The sequence below is a fragment of the Bos javanicus genome, chromosome 1, assembly GCF_032452875.1.
Source record: "Bos javanicus breed banteng chromosome 1, ARS-OSU_banteng_1.0, whole genome shotgun sequence".
Taxonomy (NCBI): Eukaryota; Metazoa; Chordata; class Mammalia; order Artiodactyla; family Bovidae; genus Bos; species Bos javanicus.
This window is the reverse complement of record NC_083868.1, coordinates 29,739,798-29,762,738: the sequence shown is the minus strand read 5'-3', so window position 1 is coordinate 29,762,738 and position 22,941 is coordinate 29,739,798. Positions and strand designations below refer to the sequence as shown.

Below are 22,941 nucleotides of genomic sequence, written 5' to 3'. Positions count from 1 at the left end.
ACCTCATATGAAGAGTTGACTCATTGGAAAAGACTGATGCTGTGAGGGAATTGGGGCAAGAGGAGAAGGGGATGACAGAGGATGAGATGGCTGGATGGCATCACTGACTCGATGGACGTGAGTCTGAGTGAACTCCGGAAATTGGTGATGGACAGGGAGGCCTGGCGTGCTGTGATTCATGGGGTCGCAAAGAGTCGGACAGGACTGAGCAACTGATCTGATCTGATGTGTATATAAGCCAATTAATGCCTTAAAGCAATTCCTCAGCAATGTGATTTTTGGCTTCCAATCTGCAATCATTGAGAATTCATTTTAAAAAGACTGAATAGGTCTATTAGTATCCAAATCTGCCTAAACAAATTACCACAAACTAGGTGGGTTAAAACAAGAGAAATGTATTCTCCTACAATTCTGAAGGCCAGAAGTGAAATCAAGGTGTTGGAAGATCATATTTCCTCTGAACGCTCTATGGAGAATCTGTTCTTTGCCTTTTCCACTGAACAGTGCCTGTTGGCATTTCTTGACTTGTGGCTGAATCACTTGAATGATACAGTCACATCAACTTCTCTGTGACTGTCTCCTCAGCAGTTCTCTTCAAAGGACACTCTTATTGGATTTAGGACCCATCCTGATTATCCAGGATGATCATTTCACCTCAAAATTCTGAATCTAATTACATCTGCAGAGACCTTCCCCAAATAAAGTATCATTCACAGGTTTTAAGGATTAGGACATGGACAGACCATGGATAGACTTTTTGGGGGACCACCATTCAAGATATTTTAATAGGTGATGGGGGTTATGAGGTATCTTCCTAAAAGCATATTGCAAGAAGCTTTAGTTCATGGCTTGCATGTGTGCTGTCACTTCAGTTGTGTCTGAATCTTTGCAACTCTATGGACTATAGCCCTCCAGGCTCCTCTGCCCATGGGTTTATCCAGGCAGGAATACTGGAGTGGGTTGCCATCTCCTTCTCCAGGGGATCTTCATGACCCAGGGATCGAACTCAGGTCTCATGCATTGCAGACAAATCCTTTACAGACTGAGCCACCAGGTGAGCCCTTTAATCCACGGGCTTTGTGACAAATTTCCCATGATAAAACCCTCTCCCCCACCTCACTGCCCCGTTTTCTGTTCTTTCTGCTTTGTTCTGGACTGGCAAAGTTTGCCAGAGACCTGAGTTTCATTTAGGGAAACTTGATAGGTACATTGCTTTACATTTTATTTGTCTAATTTATAAGTCTTCAAAAAAAAAAAAAAAAATCCTTCATCAGCACCCTTCTCAGAGGCAGTATAAAATAGTTTACCTAGTCTGTAGAAAGTACTGTGTTATTATTATTAGCTATTATTGTGAAGAATCACTGTAATCCTTTAGAATAACTCCATTAGAGGAAGCTCTGCTAATTGATTCTTTCTTATAAGATTTTGCACCTGAAAGTTTGTAAAATTTTCAAATAACAAACAGTTGTGAAGTACTAAAAAATTCAGATATAAAATAATCACTAGAGATAACATAAAGACATAAAAGTTGCCTGTACTTTTAGAGGAATAAAAATCATCATTTTACTTGGGTAGGTCTGTTTAAATTCTAGTGGAGAGGACCAGATGCTTAGAGGTTTTGTCACAGAAGTTAGAGCATTTCACCTTTACATCACTGGTTCTCACCCAGTTTAAGACAAAAGTAATTGAAAAGGATTATCATCTAAAAATGCTGCTGCTGCTGCTGCTGCTAAGTCACTTCAGCCACGTCCAACTCTGTGCGACCCCATAGACAGCAGCCCACCAGGATCCCCTGTCCCTGGGATTCTCTGGGCAAGAACACTGGAGTGGGTTGCCATTTCCTTCTCCAATGCATGAAAGTGAAAAGTGAAAGTGAAGTTGCTCAGTCGTGTCCGACTCTTAGCGACCTCATGGACTGCAGCCCACCAGGCTCCTCTGTCCATGGGATTTTCTAGGCAAGAGTACTGGAGGGGTACTGCCATTGTCTTCTCCAATCTGAAAATGATTAAATGCCATCTCTGGAAAAGCTGTTTGCCTCACTCTGATTTCCAGGTGGTAACAATTACTATCACATTGAACATTCACCACTTGCTTATCTAAGTAGAGAAGTGAGAGGGTGAATGAGTCTGAAGACAGAATGTACTTCTTTTCCTTCAGGGTCCCCTGAGAGGCTTGGCAGGTGGTAGAGGGGATTTTTGGCTGGCCATTGTCTCTGCTGAATTTAATCCAGGAATAAGTGGATACCAATACTTGCCAGTCATGAGATCTACATTTTCAGTGGAGAATCTTAGTTACAGTCTTATGAAAGGTAAACTATTAAACTACCTTTATGAGGTATAATTTACACACCATAAAATTTACCTGTTTTAAATGTATAATTGAAATGTATAATTTCAATGATATTTTTGTAAATTTATAGAATTAGGTAACCCTTGCCTTACTGAGTTTTAGAACATTCTAATGGAGAAATTTCATGGGATATATGTCTAACTAAATTTCCATTACTCCAAAGAACATAATACTTATGGTACTAAGGGGTAGGAGGAGAAAGAGCAAGAGGAAGTTAGATAAATAATAGTACTTTAAAATTTGATTGAACTTTAAAATATAGTATTAATACAACTGTATATTATTTGAGCTGTGATTGTTTAAACCTTCATGTATGAATTGTCTAATATTGTGAATATATTAATGAATCATAATAAAATTCTCTCAGTTCAGTTCAGTCACTCAGTTGTGTCTGACTCTTTGTGACCCCATGAACCATAGCACACCAGGCCTCCCTGTCCATCACCAACTCCCAGAGTCCACCCAAACCCATGTCCATTGAGTCGGTGATGCCATCCAACCATCTCATCCTCTGTTGCCCTCTTCTCCTCCTGCCCTCAATCTTTGCCAGCATCAGAGTCTTTTCTAATGAGTCAGCTCTTCACATCAGGTGGCCAAAGTATTGCAGTCTCAGCTTCAACATCAGTCCTTCCAATGAACACCCAGGACTGATCTCCTTTAGGATGGACTGGTTGGATCTCCTTGCAGCCCAAGGGACTCTCAAGAGTCTTCTCCAACACCACAGTTCAAAAGCATCAATTCTTCAGCACTCAGCTTTCTTTACAGTCCAACTCTCACATCCATAAATGATCATAATGCTTTACTATAAAGCTTAAAAATAGTAAGCATTCAAATATTTAATTTGTAGAATAAATAAAACTAACCACCTTTATGTTTGTTCCATGTTTAAGTATTCCATATACAGAATCAATGAATAAGTTAAATATTAATAAGGAGAAATTTGAATGTGTGTAATGGATACAGGGATAGAAAAGCCACACTTTTCCTTCTAAAATAAGCTCATTATCCATTAATAATAATAGTAATAACTATAGCTAGCACATATAGTGCTTACTATGTGATAGATGCTACCCTAAGAACTCATTAAATAATGAACAATTCTTTTAGTCAAAGCTATGGTGTTTCCAGTTGTATGGATATGAGAGTTGGACTGTGAAGAAAGCTGAGCACTGAAGAATTGATGCTTTTGAACTGTGGTGTTGGAGAAGACTCTTGAGAGTTCCTTGGGCTGCAAGGAGATCCAACCAGTCCATCCTAAAGGAAATCAGTCCTTAATATTCATTGGAAGGACTGATGTTGAAGCTGAGACTGCAATACTTTGGCCACCTGATGTGAAGAACTGGCTCATTAGAAAAGACCCTGATGCTGGGAAAGATTGAAGGCAGGAGCAGAAGGGGGCAACAGGGGATAAGATGGTTGGATGGCATCACCGACTCAATGGACATGAATTTTAGCAAGCTCCAGGAATTGGTGATGGACAGGGAAGCCTTGCGTGCTGAGGTCCATGGGATCACAGAGTCAGACATGAACAAGCGACTTAATTGAACTGATTTATTTAATCCTCCCTACACTTTGCAATTAAAAAAATGAAAGCATAAGGGGATGGACCTACAGAGAAGTGAAGTAAGTCAGAGAAAGATAAATATCATGATATCACTCATACTGGAATCTAATTTTTAAAATGATAAAAATGATCTTATTTACAAAATAGAAACAGACTTACAGATGTCAAAAACAAACTTATGAGTACGGAAGGGGAAATATAGGGGTGGTGCTAGTGAGGGATAAATCAGGAGCTTGGGATGAACATACGCACACTCCTATATCTAAGATTGATAACTAATAATGACCTATTATATAGCAGAGGGACCTCTGTTCAATATTCCGTGATAACCTGTATGAGAAAAGAATCTAAAAATAATTATTATATGTACAACTGAATCACTTTGCTGTACACCTGAAACTAACACAACATTGTAAATCAGCCATAATCCAATAAAATCAAAAGAAAAAAGAAAATGAAGGCATGAGAAGGAAATTCGCAAAGGTTTATATGGAGGATCTCTGATCAGAACTCAGGCAGTCTGGATCCAGTCACTGCTCTTATCTAATCACAAATAACTTTTGGTCAACCCTTTCTCTTATCCTTGCTAAATCGATATCTAGCACTAACAAAGATCTTTTAATTCCTTTATTGTTTTAGCCACCCTTACTAACAGAATTCCATGGCTAAGCATTTGTATGACATGGTCACCAGCACAAGTTTCTCAGCCCTACTAACCTTCTGCTATACTTACCCTTCAATTTTAGTTTTCATTCAAATACTTAGTTTTTGAGCTCACACACCTAGCTTATCAACAAACAACAAAATGAAAAAACAAACAAACAAACTAGTGGTTGAGCCACATGGCACTATTTCAGGTGTTGGATGTCCACTCTCTACTGTGCTTCCATCGTTATTCAGGAATTATCTTGTCCTTGACTTATTTTCTTGCTCTTATCTCACAGTGGTTAAACATGTTTATTATCTCAAATTTTGTCACAACTTTCTATCCTTTTCTTTCTCAATTGATGAGAAAAAAATGACCAGTAGTTCCGAATCTTCAGAGATTAAATAGGACAAGAACTAAAAACTACCCATTGGGTTTAACAACTAGGTGATTTTGGGTGTTTTGGAAAATGGAGTTTCAATGTAGTACAAACATAAATGAGCCCACAGTGTGTTAAACAATAAATGAGATAATATCTGAAGAACTTGGCAATGAAGAAAGGAATGTTATGATCAAGGGAGAGGGAGAGAATTGAGGGCAGAGCTGTCACTCACCTTTGTGGTTTAGAAAGAAGTGTTTTCTGTTGGTGGGCACACTTCTAAGGATTTATAGCTTGAGGAGAGAGAAGCACCTTTGTGCAAAGGAAACAGTCCTTTTTCCATGGGTCAAATGCCCTCGTTTGCTCGTCTGCTTGGGCATACCTTATATGGTGCATGTCTTGTAAAACTGTGATTACCTTGCATGAGGAAGGTTTTTGTTCCTATAGTTATTGAGGTTTTGTTGTTGTTCTTTTTGGTATTCCCCAGAAGCAGTCTGGATGAAGGAATGGAGAAGGCATATTCATTGATTTTAGGTTGAGGTTTTGCCCTGTGAGTATAGTAAAATCAATCACAAGGAGACAAGATAGTTAATAACACTGGCAAATTTCATGGGTAGAGGAATCTAGGAGGGATAGCAAAGGAAGACATGGCATAAATGATTATCCATCCCTCTTTTTCCATATGAAACATCATTTTATCCAGATGCTGGGCAGCAATGCAATAAGGGGAGTGAAGTTGCTCAGTGGTGTCCACCTCTGCAACTACATGGACAGTAGCCTACCAGGCTCCGCCATCGGGATTTTCCAGGCAAGAATACTGGAGTGGGCTGCCATTAATTCAAGCAGTGAATCCCAATTAAACTAATCATGGTGGTCACATTCCTCTATGTCAGTTGTGTAGGGGTAGTTATGTGATTTAGCTCTAGCCAAAGAGATAATAGGCTTCCCTCGTGGCTCAGATGGTAAAGCGTCTGCCTGCAATGCTGGAGACCTGGGTTCGATTCCTGGCTCAGGAAGATCCCCTGGAGAAGGAAAATGGTAATCCAAACTCCAGCAATCTTGCCTGGAAAATCCCATGGACGGAGGAGCCTGATAGGCTACAGTCCATGGGGTCGCAAAGAGTCGGATATGACTGAGCAACTTCACTTAAAGAGATACGAAGGAAAGTTTTTTCTCAGCAAAAATGCACAGTATAAACATTTTTCTTTCCTTTAGATATGGCCTTATGAGGAATTGTTATTTAGAGTTGTTCAGTTCAGTTCAGTTCAGTTGCTCAGTCGTGTCTGACTCTTTGCAACCCCACGGACTGAAGCACGCCAGGCCTCCCTGTCCATTGCTAACACCCAGAGTTTACTCAAACTCATGTCCATTGAGTCAGTGATGCCATCTAACCATCTCATCCTCTGTTGTTCCTTTCTGTTCCTGCCTTTAATCTTTCCCAGCATCAGGGTCTTTTCTAACGAGTCAGCTCTTCACATCAGGTGGCCAAAGTATTGGAGTTTCAGCTTCAACATCAGTCCTTCAAAATGAATATGCAGGACTGATTTCCTCTAAGATGGACTGGTTGGATCTCCTCGCTGTTCAAGGGACTCCAAGAGTCTTCTACAACACCATGGTTCAAAAGTATCCGTTCTTATTTACTCAGCTTTCTTTATAGTTCAACTCTCACATCCATACATGACTACTGGAAAAACCATAGCTTTGACTAGATGGACCTTTGTTGGTAAAGTAATGTCTCTGCTTTTTAATATGCTGCCTAGGTTGGTCATAACTTTACTTCCAAGGAGCAAGCGTCTTTGTATTTCATGGCTGCAGTCACCATCTGCAGTGATTTTGGAGCTCAAGAAAATAGTCTGTCACTGTTTCCACTGTTTCACCATCTATCTGCCATGAAATGATGGGACCAGATGCCATGAACTTAGTTTTCTAAATGTTGAGTTTTAAGCCAACTTTTTCACTCTCCTCTTTCACTTTCTTCAAGAGGCTCTTTAGTTCTTCTTCGCTTTCTACCATAAGGGTGGTGTCATCTGCATACCTGTTGCTGTTGCCACTGGTATGAGGAAATGAAAACCAAGGAACCTGGGTCATCAATGACATTATTAAAGATAAAAGGGTTACTATTATTTTCTTCTTTCTGAAGTTTGTCTTCTCAGAAATCACATTCTCCTTTATCATCATTGGTGGTTTTTACTTTGAAATTACTTATTTTTACTTTTCTCTCTGGAGTTTGATTATAGATCTGGTTTTCTTTTTCTCCTAGTGATTTTCAATAGGGGATATATGTTAAAGAATGTATTTCATATTATTTCTACTTTAAAAATTTTATTATGGTATTTTAAAAACAACTTTACTGAGCTATAATCCACATACCATGCTGCTGCTGCGTCGCTTCAGTCGTGTCCGACTCTGTGCGACCCCATAGATGGCAGCCAACCAGGCTTCCCGTCCCTGGAATTCTCCAGGCAAGAACACTGGAATGGGTTGCCATTTCCTTCTCCAATGCATGAAAGTGAAAAGTGAAAGTGAAGTCGCTCAGTCGTGTCCGACTCTGGTGACCCCATGGACTGCAGCTTACCAGGCTACTCTGTCCATGGGATTTTCTAGGCAAAAGTACTGGAGTGGGCCACATACCATGAACCTACTTAAAGTGTACAATTCCAATAGTTTTGAGTCTAGCCACAGGGCTATGCAACCATGACCATGATCAATTCTAGAAAATTTCTATTACACGTAAAAGAAACCCTCTATGCATTAGTGTGTGTGTGTATGTGTGCATGTGCATGCATATGCAGGCACATGCTCACTCACATCCGGTTCTTTGCAACACCATGGACAGACTGTGGTCTGCCAGGCTCCTCTGTCCATGGGATTTTCCTGGCGAGAAATGGGCAGGTTACCATTTCCTCCTCCAGGGGCTCTTCCAAACCCAGGGATTGAACCTGTGTCTCCTGCAAATCAGGTGGATTTTTTTTTACCACTGGGCCACCAGGGAAGACCCTACCCATTAGTAGTCACTTTCTATTTCCTTCAGCCCTCTGAAACCAATACTCTGCTTGCTATCTCTATAGATTTACCTATTCTATGAGCTTTATGGGCAGTGGGGAGTTGTATCATCCATCACTAATCACTAGTATCTAGGAAACTGGCTGGCATATGGGATTTCAATAAATATTTGTTCAGTAGTAAACAAGGTAGAAAATACCCCTACTCTCTTGGAGTTTACATTGTAAAAGGGGAGAGCAATAAATAAAAAAGAAACACCTAAATTTTAACTGTTTATAGGAGAGAAAATATTGAAATATTTAGATAGTGGAATTAGAGGCTTTTCAGAGATGAGCTGACATTTATAGTGAGACCTCAGTGAATCCTGAGAAGGAAACAGCTATGGGAAGCAAATTCCTAACATAGGAAAGGGCAAAATCTCAGAGACAGAGTGCTAGGTGGGTTTCAAGAAAGTCAGTGTGATCTCAGACTAGTAAAGCTGGAGAATGGTAAATGATAGAAAGGTAGTCAGGGATCAGATTATGAAGTCTTATTAGGAAGAGCAAGGAGTTTATACTTAACTTCAGGTAAACTAAGTATGGGCTTCCCTTGTGGCTTAGCTGGTAAAGAATCCGGCTGCAATGTGGGAGACCTGGGTTCGACCCCTGGGTTGAGAAGATTCCCCTGGAGAAGGGTAAGACTACCCACTCCAGTATTCTGTTCTGGAGAATTCCTTGGATTGTTAAGTCCACGGGGTCACAGAGTTGGACATGACTAAGTGACTGTCACTTTCACAAACCAAGCATGTCATTTAGGTTGTAAGATTTATTCCTTGCATGGAGCCTTACTATTCAAACTGGGCTTCCAACCTGCAGAGGCAGCATCACCTCTGGAACTTGCTAAAATTTCAAAATTTGAGGCACCACTCAGAAACAAGAGTCTGAACTTTTAACAGGATCCCTAGGTGATTCATAGTGTAGGGGGAGTTTGTAATTTTCTGGGTTCTGTCTCGTCACAACAAAAATTTGAAGCTTGGACCACTGTTACAGTTACATGTTACAGCTCAGTTTTATTTAGAAAGCAAAGGAAAATACAGCCTCAAGGTGTGAGGGCATGCCGCCCCAAAAGACAGGAAGAGAAGAGAGGCCTCCTGGTCCAATCGGTCCAATTTTGCCTCCTCTTTTTATATGTCACCCTGACCCCAGGGCCTGCCCTATGTAAACTGGGCTGGCTAGGAGTGCTGGTTGTTCTACCTGAGGGCCTCACTCAGGTCCTTGGACCTTCCTTTGTTCTATTTTCTCCTGCTTTTCCTTTCCTTGTCTTTTAGCCACCACCATTCTGAACTCCTTTTCCCTATTCTAACTACCTAACAATAGGCACATTAAAGCCTGGGAAACACTACAGAATGGATTGGAGGTGAGAAAAGGAAGAGAAACAGGCTGCATGAATGAGTGATAGCAAAAAAGGATGAGAAGACTGACTTAGTATCTTATGGAGATGCTTCGTTTAGGACTCTAAAGCAGATAAATAGCGATTTCAATAGGCAGGTAGCAATACGAACCTGGATTTCTGAGAAAAGTTTAGGACTGGAAATACAGGTCTGTGGATCTACTGGGTATTGCATTTCTGAGTTTCAAGTGTTATTTTATAATTTATAAATGTTTGAATGTTGTCTTTCTGAAGGTTTTCCACGTCCTCCACTATTTATCTTTGAGGCTGTTATTAGATAATCTTTCATCAAGTCATCATTAATCCTTTCACAAAAAATGTTTTGAAGGCTTTAAAATCGAAGGTCCATGGTCGATCAACATGTCCTTCTCCATAGCCTCTTGGATTCGCCACACATCGCGGTGTTAACTGGGACAGATACTCACCAAGCCTCTCCAAGTTTCTAGATACAGACTAGCTTGGAGACTCCTGGGTTGGTGGGTCCACTTGTTTTAGGGAACAATCTGTAGTCTTAAAAAAAGATCTTGGAGTTAAAAGCCAGTTAACGGGAATGAAAGAACATAAGTATGTTCCAAGTTGGGGAGATCACCTACTAGCCCCCATTCTTAAGCAAAGAGGAAGAGATTGCTTGCTTTATCACTTCCTTAATAAGTGGCCCAGTTGAATCCCAATTTAATGCTCTTCCCTGTACTGTTTGTATCCTTAAGAATAGTTGAATTATTGAAGCTTGTTTACAGTAATTAAAAAGACAAAGGGTCTTTCTTTCTTTCTTGAGGTATTGGGCATGGTAAAAGTTCTTTCATAATCTCAATCCTCAATCGCTGGTAACCCTGAGAATAACACCAGAACATTAGAGTATCCCTGGGATGATTTCCGGAGAAGGCAATGGCACCCTACTCCAGCACTTTGCCTGGAAAATCCCATGGATGGAGGAGCCTGGTATGCTGCAGTCCAGGGGGTCGCTAAGAGTCGGACACCACTGAGCGACTTCACTTTCCCTTTTCACTTTCATGCACTGGAGAAGGAAATGGCAACCCACTCCAGTGTTCTTGCCTGGAGAATCCCAGGGACGGGGAGCCTGGTGGCTGCCGTCTATGGGGTCACACAGAGTCGGACACGACTGAAGTGACTTAGCAGGGATGATTTCAGGATGTTGCCTTTTGGTTAAACTCGAGACAGAGAAAACCGAGGAGAGTACTGCTGAAGAGGCGATACGAAGATTTTTTTTCAACGGTATTGTTCTATCCCTTGACTGTTCTGGGAAAGAACAGATACTTCACTGTTCCCCTCACAGTGAATTCTTGAACTGTCTGAAACACTCAGCTAACAATAAAAAACTCTCAAGAGGAAAAGTTCCTTCCAAAAACCCATACATCCATCTGGAAGGTATGCTGCCAGTGAGAGTTGTTTAAAAAAGAAAAGCTGAGGGGTGGGGGAGCGGGGGGGGGGAGGGAGCTAAGTTGCTGCGGAGCTAAGAATAAGGTCAGGGTGGGTCAAGATCTGCCAGGACCCCCGGCGGAGCCGCTGAGGGAGGAAAGGGCAGGTCTCCACGGCCTCCAGGTGGGAGCCGCGTGAGTAGGCGGAGGGGCCTGTCTGGGCGCCTCCTCCCTTCGCGGGACGTGCGTCTGGGGATCACTCCGGCCCCGCTCCTCCCCGCCGGCGGGGGGAGAAGGGGGACAGGGGGCCGTCCCATGCGGCTATAAAGAGCCCTGGGCCTCCACAGTTCGCCTCGGCTCGCCCAGGCGTCCTCTGGCTCCGCTCTCGCCGCTTTCTTCCGGGCTAAAGCTCCCGCGGCCGCTCCGGCTCCACTCGACCCTCTCGGGCCTCGGCTACTCGGGCTCCGGCGGAAGATGGCGGCTCCGGCAGGTCTCCCGGCTGAGGCGGCTGGGGCCGAATGCTCTGAGGAGGCGCTAGCCGCCGCTCTGGCGGACGTGCCCGAACTAGCCCGCCTTCTAGAGACAGACCCGTACCTGAAGCCCTACGCTCCGGACTTCCAGCGCAGGTACCGCCCCCGACCTTGGAGCTCTCCCCCCATCCCCCCCATGAACCCCCCCCACCCGCCACGCCTCTGAACCAGGAAGCAGGTCTTCTGGGCTCCCGTCGCCCCTTTGCTCCTGGGCATGCGGGCCCCGCCCCTCGTCGGCTCCACCCCCGCCGGCCCCGCCCCACACCTTGGTGGGTTGCAGCTTCTGAGCGTGGACTAAGGGTTGAGTTCAGTAATTGGGTTCAGCAGCTTCCGGAGTTGTGGGTTGACAACTCTTACCGCCCGCCTAGAAGCAGAAGTGCTGAATAAACTTTACTCATCCCTGTCTCCTCCCTTTGAATCGGCGATTTTGTGCTACTGGGTGTGTGCTTTGGCTGCCAGCCTGCGCGTTTCCTCAGGTGCTGATGCAGAGGGAGGCCGTGGCACTGCAGGTTTAATGATTCTTCCATGCACCAGGGTGGTCCTGTGAATTAGCGTGTGCACAACACCCGGCCTGTGTAACTGCGCTTTAAAAACTTACTCGTTTATTTAATAGCCAATATTGTGACTTTACATCCAATAGGATTCTTTCAGGCAGCTTCCCCACTCCCCCCACCCCGCCCCGTTGTTAATATTTCTCCTCTCAGAGATGATTAAATGTATCTTGGTCATCTTGCTCCCCTCCCTCCTCCCCCCCCCCCCCCTTTTAACCGTCTTAATCCGTGTTTGGCATTGTCATCCTGAAGATGGAGAACGTCAAGTAAAGCCAAACTTCTAGATGCCGATTTAATATACTTTTAGCTTATCTCCTCTTATTTTAAAGTTGGTAAGATAATAATTCCAGTAGTCAGCTCAACTTAAAAGGTATAATTTTTAAGACTAAAATAGTTGTTATAGTAGTTATATTTGTGAGATAAGCACATTGTGATTTAATGGTTTCTGCCCTTTTAGCAGAGGCACTTCAAAACTACCTTGGCAGCAGAGTATACCTAGTCATAGTTTCAAGTAGAATACTTAATAGTAGTTGCTAGCAAGAAGCAGCATTGGGGATAATGAAACACAATTGATTGGTGTTTGGAAAAGAAAGTCTTAGGTTGATGACCTGGCATTGTTACTTATTCAGCACCTCTTTATTAAGGGTTCCTTAGGCTGAGACGGTAAGGAGTCTGCCTGCAATGTGGGAGACCCAGGATCCATCCCTGGGTTGGGAAGATCGCCTGGAGCAGTAAATGGCAACCAACTCCAGTATTCTTGCCTGGAAAAGCCCACTGATGAAGGAGCCTGGCAGTCTACAGTCCGTGAGATCACAAAGAGTCAGACAGGACAGAGCAGTTTCACTTTCTTAGAAACAAAAAGTAAGGGACACAGTTGAATTCAACACTTTATTCCAGAGCTTGTATAGCCTAATGCACGGGTGCCTGCTAAATCTCTTAAATAGTGTCTGACTCTGTGCGACCCTATGGACTGTAGCCTGCTACACTTCTCTGTCCATGGAACTCTCCAGGTAACAATACTGGGGTGGGTTGCCATGCCTTCCTCCAGGGGATATTCCTGACCCAGTGATGGAACCCATGTGTCATATGTCTCCTTCACTGGCAGGCGGGCTCTTTAACACTAGCGCCACCTAATGCCGTGAGATCTCCTCAAAGGAGTCACCTTGAGTTGTTGCTCAGTTAATCAGATGTTGGGCCTTTATATAAGCCATTTGGGGAACAACCTTGTGAATTGCCTTCAGTTTTTGCAGTAGTGCTTTCAGAAAAATTGAGTATGTAATTATCATTGTTTAAGATTAGATATGATTTAGAAATAGTCAAAAAATTTTAGAGCAAAAGATGATGGTCAGATTTTTTTTGATGTTCTTATTAATAATGACACTAATTTTCTTGGATGCTTTGTAAAATGACACATAAGACATTTCTAAAGAAGAGGTATGGAAATGTTTTGTCTATGTTTCTTTTCCTCTCTGTTTAAAAAAAAAGTCACAGGTAGATAAACATCCCTTGGTAAGTGTTTCTTTAATGTTCTTTCACTTCAACTCCATTGAGATTGAAGCAGTTTTGATGTGCTTTCATGGTTTGTCAGAACTAATGAGAGGGACAAAGGCCAGAATAAAGTCGTGGGGGCATTCCAGTGTTCTTGATGAAAAAGCTTGTCCAATGGGTTCTTGTGCCTCACTCTGACCTGAATACTACTTCTGGCCTTGGTTCTGAGTAATTGCCATTTTCCAGCACACATGTTCCATTTAGGCATATCAAATAGTAATTTAGTGTTTGGCAGGAGTAACTTTAAGTTTTAGCATTTGAAGAATAAAAGAATTTCTCCTTCATAGAGTTTGGTTCTGGTTACTATTCCTATTTTCTGTTCATTTCTAATCATCCACTCAGGCAGTGTATCTTTGGCCTAACACAAATATACAACCAAACATAGGTGCAAAGTTTGCTTACTAAGCAGTGGAGAAAATTTAGAGTGCAAATAACACCAGTATAACAATGACGGTGGAGGCAGTTTCTCACTGATGGACTGTCTTATTCTTCTCCAACGACTGTGTCTTCATTAGAAATTTCTCAATGTACATTTGTTCTTTCTTACCTTTTCTGTAACTATAAGAATTTTGAATCAAGTGTGATGATTAGTGAATTACTTTTTGCCATAAAATAAAAATTAGACATTATTTTGTGTGATAGGCCGTATGATGTCTCATTGATTACCTCCTAAGATAGGACTTTCTTTTTGGCCTTCTGCTTTTTTTTTTTCCCTGTTATTTATATGGCAATTAGTTGCTGTATCATAATTCAAACATCTTAGTGCTTGAAAACAAGCACTAATTGCTTGTCCCTGTGTTACATGCCAGCAGGAGTCGGGCTCTTCTCATGGCAGTCATTCAAGGATCTAGGCTGATGAAGCCTTCATTTTGAAACATGTTTCTAAAGTGTCAGTGGCAAGGAACAGAGAAAATGTTCAACTATGCACTGTTTTCTTACAGGTTTTGCCTAGCAATCAGCTACTTCAGCTGATTCATATATTGGCCAGTGTAAGTCAAATGTGACTTCTCAACCGTGTGGGTGGAACAGAAGACCTATTTGTGAACAGCAGGATGAACAACCTAGTTGCAGTAATACTTGTATATACCCTCTGTTTAAAGTTTATATAGTAACTTTTATATATATTATAGTATTGAATCCTTGTAACAGAACTACAAGGTAGGAAGAGTGGGTGCTTTTTTGTTTTTCCTGTTTTACACATGAAGAACCTGAGATCTGGCCCAGTGATGAGTTGTTCTCATGACTCGCTGTAGCTGGAATTAATCTTTCTTTACTAAAACTCTTTCAACAAGTTCATAAAAAATGACTTCTTGGTAATTTAGCGCATATTTCTTTATCTCTAGTATTGGACATTTTGGACCACTTATTAGATCCTTGACGCCATGATACTGTAGCTTTTGCTTTTCTTCCATCATCTCTAGTGGTTTCTCCTTAGCCTCTTTCAGATTAATAGATTCTCAGGGCTCTTCGTTTGGTTCCTTTATGTATTTCTATTTTATATGCATACTTTCCCTAGGCATTCTCATCCATCCCAAGAATTCCATCTGTGTACAGAGGCTGCCCACATCTGTTTTCACCCTAAATCTCCCCTGGTCTTAGTCTTCTGGTCTTACTGTCAGTGTCTGCATTTTGATGTACTGTAAGTATAATACTCAAAGTGTATAAACTGAACTTAGGGTTTTTCATCCCAAGCCTGATCATCCTTTTATACCTTATCTCCATGTGTGGTATTAATTAGTCCTCTCCCCTTTTCCTTTTTGTCTCCAAGTCTAATCAACAGTAGCTCCTAGCTACTTTCAAGTATATGTGGCACTGTATTCCTACTGCTATGCTCATACTCAAGTTGCTAGTATCTCTAACCTGGTTTATAAAAACAGCTCACAGTTGTTGTCTCTTTTGAAATCTTCTCAACAGTTCCATGGCTCTTAAAGTATAGTGTGGTCTCTTTCTCATGACCTAGAAGACTATTATCTGGTCCCTGTTGACTTTTTTATCATCTGTGTACCCTCCTTCTCACTGGGTATCATCTAATCAGAATGGGGCTCAATGTAAAGAGGAAGCTGGGATGTCTGCAGACTATTCTATAAGGGGCACCAAAATATCACTAGAATAACTTGAATAGATTGTTACCAAATGTTTAAAGAATATCAATTTGAAGTTTTCTGGAACTTTGTTCTGTCCTGGACACCAGACCATGTTTTGGTCTAGCTGTGGGTCTGGCTGTGGCTCTAGGAGTTTCTTTCTTCTGCTTGCTGCATGCTTTGCTTCTGTCTTGTTAGTGCCTGTACATGCTTGACGACACAGGCTAGAGATGAATTACACGCCTTTCCTGACCTCTTCTCAGCCTCAAACCTTTTTCCCACCTCTTACCCACCACCTTGGAAACCTGCATTGTAAGGATGATCATCCGCTGTAATCCAGTTGTGTTTTTGCTCTGTTGTGTCTCCCCCTACATTATTTGCTCCTATGGGTGGGTACATTGTCCATATTCTTTGCTTGCTGTTACATTCTCAGACTGTAAAAATGGTCTATAGGAAATAGTATAGTAGTTGAATGAACGGATTAATGTCTTCTGCATTTGCTTTTCTCTTTTCTACACCAGTAAGTCTCAGGTCAGCTCACTTTAAGCTAAAAAGGTTAGCTAGGATGGATGGACAGAGAAGAAGGGAGTTACCAGGAGTTACCAGGAGTTGTGTGTCTAGGGTAAAGGAATGTATGTTCAAGTAAAAAGCTAAAAATAACTGGAGAAATAAAGAAATTTGTTATTAATTAGATATTTCCATATCCACAGAGACTATGGGTTTAATCACTGAAGAAATATTCAGTTTGAAGAGAGCCTCAGGTCAAATTGCACGCTCAAGAATGGGAAGAGAGGTTTTTGTGAGCCCAACTCTGTTAAGTATCACAATTACAGTGAACATCCCTATTTTGTTAAAATGAAAATAGCTTTTACACTGGTGTCTAATCAGAATTAGAATGTAGATTAGAGTTTGTATATCAGCAGCCACACCAAAAATTGATTCTCACGGTGCAGGAATTTTATATTGTAGCTGAATGGTGCACTTTTCTCAGTGTCTAGCCAAGTTGTAGACTTCGAAAAAAGTCTATAACTCTAGAATATGTCCATATTCTAGAAGGCAAAAAAGAATCCAAAAATTACCAGTTGTACCTGGCCTGCTCTTCTGTTCTTTGCAGCTAAGATCTGTACTAACTCTTGAGTCACTCCTGAATTCTTTATAGTGATGGGCAAGAGGCTCTGACCTCTTCTCATTTTCAAAGTGCCTTAAAATGATTCCATGGAGCATTTGGTCTAGTGTAGGTTCTAAACTAGGGTAGTGTAGGTTCTAAACTAAAGCCTGCTGCACCATCTCTTGAGAATGACTGCTGCACCATCTTTTGAGAAACGACTCAGTGATAACTTCTCAGAGGATTCAGTTCGGCTCCCACCAGGCTGACCCCAGTTAATCATCGAGATAATAACACAGACCCTGTGAAATGTGCTATTGTTTTAGATTGATAAGTATATCATGCTGCTTGTATTTGAAAGCATGTGCTCAGCTTGAATTATGCGTATAGAGATATTAAAGGAAAACATGAGTGTTTTCATTGGAGAGAACTGCTGCTATCAGGTGCCTTTCATTCTAAAGTGACTTTATTATTTCACTGAAGAGTGGATTCTCTTTTTGTATTGATGTCCACTTATCAGTAGAGGCTCACTACTGTTTTGAGTCCAGATTTTTTTGATCTTAAAATCCAAAATCAGCCCTATTCTGTTTTGTGTTTAGGGTAACAGGAGCCCAGTACATCGAAAAAAAGGCAAAAATTCACTTTAGACATATGTTATACAATTTACATTCACTAATTTATTGTGCACTTGGCATTAAGTTATAGTGACTATCCTAATGTAGTGATTTCTATTGTTTAAAAGATCATAATAACTTAGATCCTAAATTTAGTTTCTTCACATGTAATATGGAAAAAAATGAACATATGGTAGAGTGTCCATGTTGCAAAGTGCAAGAGCAAAATGAAGTTTGAATTTTACCTGTCATGAATGCTAAATAGCTTCACACTCAAGGGCAAATTAGTCAACCAACCTCTGTGAACCTTAGTTTCTCTCTCAGAAAAATATGAATTGCTCTCACCTCATAGGGGTGTCTTGAGGACGAGGAATATATGTAAAGATAAGCTTTAATCCTGTATCCTGAAATTCCTGACCAGAAATTCCCTACAGCTCTTTGCTGCTTAACAGTATCTTTACCTTAAGCCTTCTCTTTACCAACAGTGCAATTGTATGAATGAGGTGAGGAGATGGTAGTTTTAATCATCATCTAATGGAGAAGAAAAGAATATGTTTAAACTTTGATCCCTAACATGGAGACAAAGTCATAAACCAATTGCCAGTTTACTACAAGCTGAAGGCAAGATGAGTGCTGGGATGTAAAGAGCACAAAGCTCCTTTTATTGAGAGAGGTAAATGCTCGACTGTGGAAACCTAAAGTCACTCTTCTCTTGATCTTCCTTTTCTGTTTTTTGTCTTCGTTCATGTGACTGCTCAGTGTTCATATTCTTGGGCATCAATCAGCTGCAGGGAATTTCTTCCTCCTGAACTCTGGACACTTGGAGGAATGGTCATACCGAGTTTACTAATAGCAGAAACAACTTTGAAAATAAGTAGGAAAAATATATAATAGCAGCTTAAAATTTTGCAAATGAGAGAATTATCTAATGGGAGTCTGAACTTATGATCTATTAATAAAAAATTTAAATCTCATGTCTTACCTTGTCTATTTTATCCTCTCTTTTTTTATCTGATGATTTCAGTTATTTTCAGTATGTTTGAATTTGTGATAAGATACATAAAACAAAGGAATGAAATATTCATGTGTGCTTTAGTAGATCCCTTGAGGAATAAATTGTCATTAGATGGTTTCTGGGTATATCCTCTAGGTGATAATCCAGAATGCGATAATCAGAAACCAAGTCTGCATATATATTTCTTATATATGTAACTTGAAGTTTTCTAAATATTTAGCAAGTGAGAAATATTTTTTTTTACTACTAAAATCATATGCTACTCAATATGATCAATGTAATTTATTTTTATTTTCATAAATGATAAGCAACTAGTCACAGATAGTATTTACTTATGAATAACTGCATAATACAAGTATTATTGAACATGATCAAATCAGTTACATATTTAGGTATATGTAACAGAAATCAAACATGCCCTCAAAGAACAGAAAATCCCACAAACTGTGACTTATGGATATAGAAGTTTGTATTTCTCACAAAGAAAGTGAAGGTAAGTGATTTGGTCCTGAGCATTGATTCATCATTTATCTTTGGCCTCTACTATCTTTAGCAAATGGTTTTCATTTTTACTCTTAGAACATGGCTGGGCATATCTTGAGACCATATCTATCTTCCTAGCAGGAATACAAGCCAACTCACTATGTCCATTTTAGCCAAGCATGTGTTAGTTTACCTGTAAACTCCATCTCATTCTTTGAGTTTGCAAATTATTGACTAGAGCTGTCCCATGTCTTGGCCATCCTTAGCTGAAAGTGAGCCTGCGTAATCAATGGGCTTTCCATTGCACACATATTCTCCTGAGAAATGCCTTTGACCTCATCTATCACAACTTCCCTCAGCTCTTTCCTTTGCTCCAGTGAGGAGACCATATCTGGCTAAAGATGAAATGTCCCAGTGAGATTGTGCTATAGTTCCCCAATATCATATCTGAGTACAAATCTTTCTGAGCAGAATCCAGGCATTTCCACTTTGAAGAGAAGTCTGTAGCCAAATCCCTCAGAATCACCAGCCTCTGGGGCTTGGCTTTCACTTTGCTCTACCCTATCTGTATTTTTCCGAATTATTCTCCTGGAACATGTACAGACCTTTGTGCTTGCTTTAGTCCGAGATGAACTTATTTGTTTCACCTGTGTGACCTGGCCCAGTGATTTGGGGAGCACTGCTGTCTTCTCTTTTAAATTTCATAGGTGTTTTACTCTTAAAAATATGAGGATGTTTTGAGAGGAAATGAGTTTATCAATTACTAATAATTTTTCCAATTTCTCTTGGGCTCACTCAAAAATGATCTGCTTTATTTTTAAGTTATTTGAAGAATATTGTATTTGTGGAGCTAGAAGGAAGAAAAGAACTAAATTAAAGATGATAAGTTAGTTAATGCTCAGTCTTCAAACTATGAATTGTCTTTTGTTACCTAACTACATACAAGTTTATAGGCTTTCACACTGTTCTTCTAAAAGCTTAAGATGCGTATGCTTTGTTCTTCAGAACATACCTCAACAGACTTAACATATACATATAGGTTTTATCATCATAGGCATGTTCAGTGTTTCTTCTCTGACAATAATGAGCAATTTGTGGAAGAATGGGATTCTCCTTTTTTGTCTTAGACAATGAAGACAGCATAATGATTCCTCTTTGATATCAGAATAGATCACTAATATATGTGGAGTCATATTAGTTTTTTTTTTTTTTTCCTAAGAGGTTATAAGTCTGTTACCCATGATCATTTTATATTGCTCTTTGGAGGTCAGGAGTAACTAATGTGTGAGTTACCATTGCCTTTTCATTGTTTTACAGTCTTTTCTCAAGAGGATTGGTGATTTTTCCAGGATTCTAGAGATTCACAACCAAATTCATGTTTGTCATTTCCAAGCTTTTTTCCTCCTCTAGTTCTTACTTTTCAGCATTAATAACCCCTGATATTTTTGTTTACTTATTTGTGCTTTTGTTTACATGTATGAGTCTTTCATCTTCTGGACCATTTTGGTTGTCAGTGCTCTTTTAGTTGTGTAAATTGTGCTTGCTAGTGATAGGAGTGGGTGAAGTGAATGAGTCCCTTTTTGCTTCACTTCCCTAAAATGCCCTTATTGAAAACTATGTGCTATCCATGTAGTATTAAGGAAACCTCTACTCAGAAATACAACACATAAGCAGGAAATACAGAGAAATAAGAATGCTATCAAAACTGAAGTTGGTTATGGTAGGTTTAAGGTAACTTTAGAGTTAGAGGACAGTAAAAAATACAGTGTGAATTGTGTTAGACTGGATTTAAAAATTATGTCAAAATAATTACAGACCACAGGAAGTTGCAAAAATAGTGCAGAGAAGGTTCCTGTCCTAATAGCCAAGCTTGCCCCAGTGGTAATATGTTGCTTAACTGTATTGCAGTTTCAAAACCAGGAAATTGACATTGATACAATCTGCAGACCTTATTTAGTTTTCAACAGTCTTTACATATACTTCTGTGCAGTTTTATTACACGTATACATTCATACAACTGGCATTACAATGAAGATACAGAACCATTCCATCACCACAAAGGAACTCTACATTCATTATAGTTAAACTACTCCCATTCCCTCCATCCCTAAACTCTGGCAATTACTAATCTGTTTTATATCTCTCTAATATTTTCCATTTTTTCGAATGTTATATTAATTAAATCATAGAATATATGATCTTTGAAGTTGACTTTTTTTTCCCTCAGAGTGTGCCTTTGAGATCCATTCAAATTGCATATATCAGTAGTTTGTTCCTTTTTGTCACTGAATAGTATTCGATTGAATGGGTTTACCACAGTTAATCCATTCACCTGTTGAAGGACATTAGGATTATTTCCAGTTTTTGGCTGTTAAAAATATTGCAGTAAAGCTAAGATATATATATTATATTTGGATGTTATTTCTTTGGGAGAACTATGTAGGAGTGTAATTGTTGGGTCCTATGGTAAATGGAGAAGGAAATGGCAACCCACTCCAGTATTCTTGCCTGGAGAATTCCATGGATAGAGGAGCCTGACGGTTCTTCTACAGTCCATGGAGTCATGTAGAGTCGGATATAACCTAGCAACTGAACAACAACAATAGAAAACGTAGGTTTACGTTTGTATGAAATTGCCAAACTATTTATCATGGTATCTGTATCATTTTGTATTCCCACCAGAACTGTATGAGGGAACTAGTTCATTGCATCCTTCCCAGCATTTGGTAATGCACTTTTAAAAATGTTAGCTCTTACATTAGGTTTGTAGTGATAGGCCAGTGTAGTTTTAATTTGCATTTTTATAATAGCTGATTTATGTTGAAAGTCTTTTAAAGTGTTATTTGCCATTTGTGTATCCTCTTTGGTGAAATGTCTCTTTCCATCTTTAGTCCATTTGCTAACTGGATTGGTCTTTCTTTTTTTTAATCTTTGAATTTGAAACTTCTTTACATATTCTAGATACACTTCCACTGTCAGGTATTTGTTTTGCAGATATTTTATCCTAGGCTGTAACTTTGCCTTTTCATCTTCTTAACATTGTCTTGCACAGATAAAAGTTTAAAATTTTGATGAAATCTGTTTATTGATTTTGTTTTGTTGTGTGGGTTGTGTTTTTGCTGTCACCTGTAAGATTTCTTTGTCTAGCTCTAGGATCTGAAGATTTCCTCTGATGTTTTCTCTTAGAAGTTTTATTGTTTTACATTTTACATTTGATCCATTTTGAGTTTAATTTTTGCTTAAGGTTTGAAGGGATTTTTAAAAAAATTCCTTTTTAAGGAATCACTTTCACCTTTAAACTCTGACAGACATACTGGGGAGCCACCTGATCAAAAAAATTAGCTTTTAGTTAGGTCTAACTGAAATATATAAATGATGACAATTTTTATGTATATTCTAGATTATTAAAAGCAGTGGGAACTAATTAACCTGTCAGTTTTCTTATTTCTAAGATCTTGTTTTAACTTTTGGTTATTATCATATGGCAGCCCATCGAACTTTAGGAAGCAGAAGAAAAATAGTTTGTGAAAGATAATAATAATTTATCCTCAAGTAGTTACTTGAGAATTTTTACAGTTTTTAATTTGCATATTTTTTATCATGTTATAGCATTATCCTATTGATTTATATTCCAAATACACATAGATATTACTCTATACAGATAGGATTTGTAATTTTAATTTTAATTTCCAAAGTTTTTCTTATTTAATGTCTTCTACTTAGAACCTACTCATTTGTCAGTACTGTATATTTTTCAGTTCTGTATTATTAAAAATATTACTTTGAAAAATAATATTTTATTCATTCAATGTGTCTGTTTACTTGACTTCAATGACAGGTCAATTTCCAAAATTTTATGTTATACTCTCATTTGTAGAAATGAATTTGTTAAATTTTAACAAAGGTAATGCTAATATTAATATTTCCCAAGATTAGTTGCTTTTTAATCTGACTGAGATTAGCCTTTGGTTTTATTTCAGTCTTACTATTTATTTTGATATTTATCAGGATTCATTGTGCTATTAATAATCATAAATCTGAGCATGTCAATTTCCAAGCAAACTGGTTAGATGTTATGAGATGAAACATAACATCTTGTTTGTTAGTAAATTATTTTGCAAAATTTATGAATAAGATAGCTAAAAATTTATCCACTTTAAACAAAAAAGTAAAGTGGAACTTCTGAGAATTTGTACATTCTACAACGATTACTAGCTATGATGGGTCTGAGGCACTAAACATCTGAAAGAGATTTCTGAAAACTCTGTT

General features: G+C 39.5%; 1 protein-coding gene across 1 annotated transcript in view; it reads left to right on the top strand.

Moving 5' to 3' along the window:
• The first annotated feature begins 10,986 nt into the window (after nucleotides 1-10,986).
• The window catches only part of GBE1 (1,4-alpha-glucan branching enzyme 1), a 315,992-nt gene continuing 304,037 nt past the window's right edge, over nucleotides 10,987-22,941 (top strand). The window contains exon 1 of the mRNA XM_061431417.1: nucleotides 10,987-11,371. Coding sequence (XP_061287401.1) covers nucleotides 11,220-11,371 — 152 coding nt within the window. The 5' untranslated portion in view covers nucleotides 10,987-11,219. The remainder of the gene's footprint in view (nucleotides 11,372-22,941) is intronic.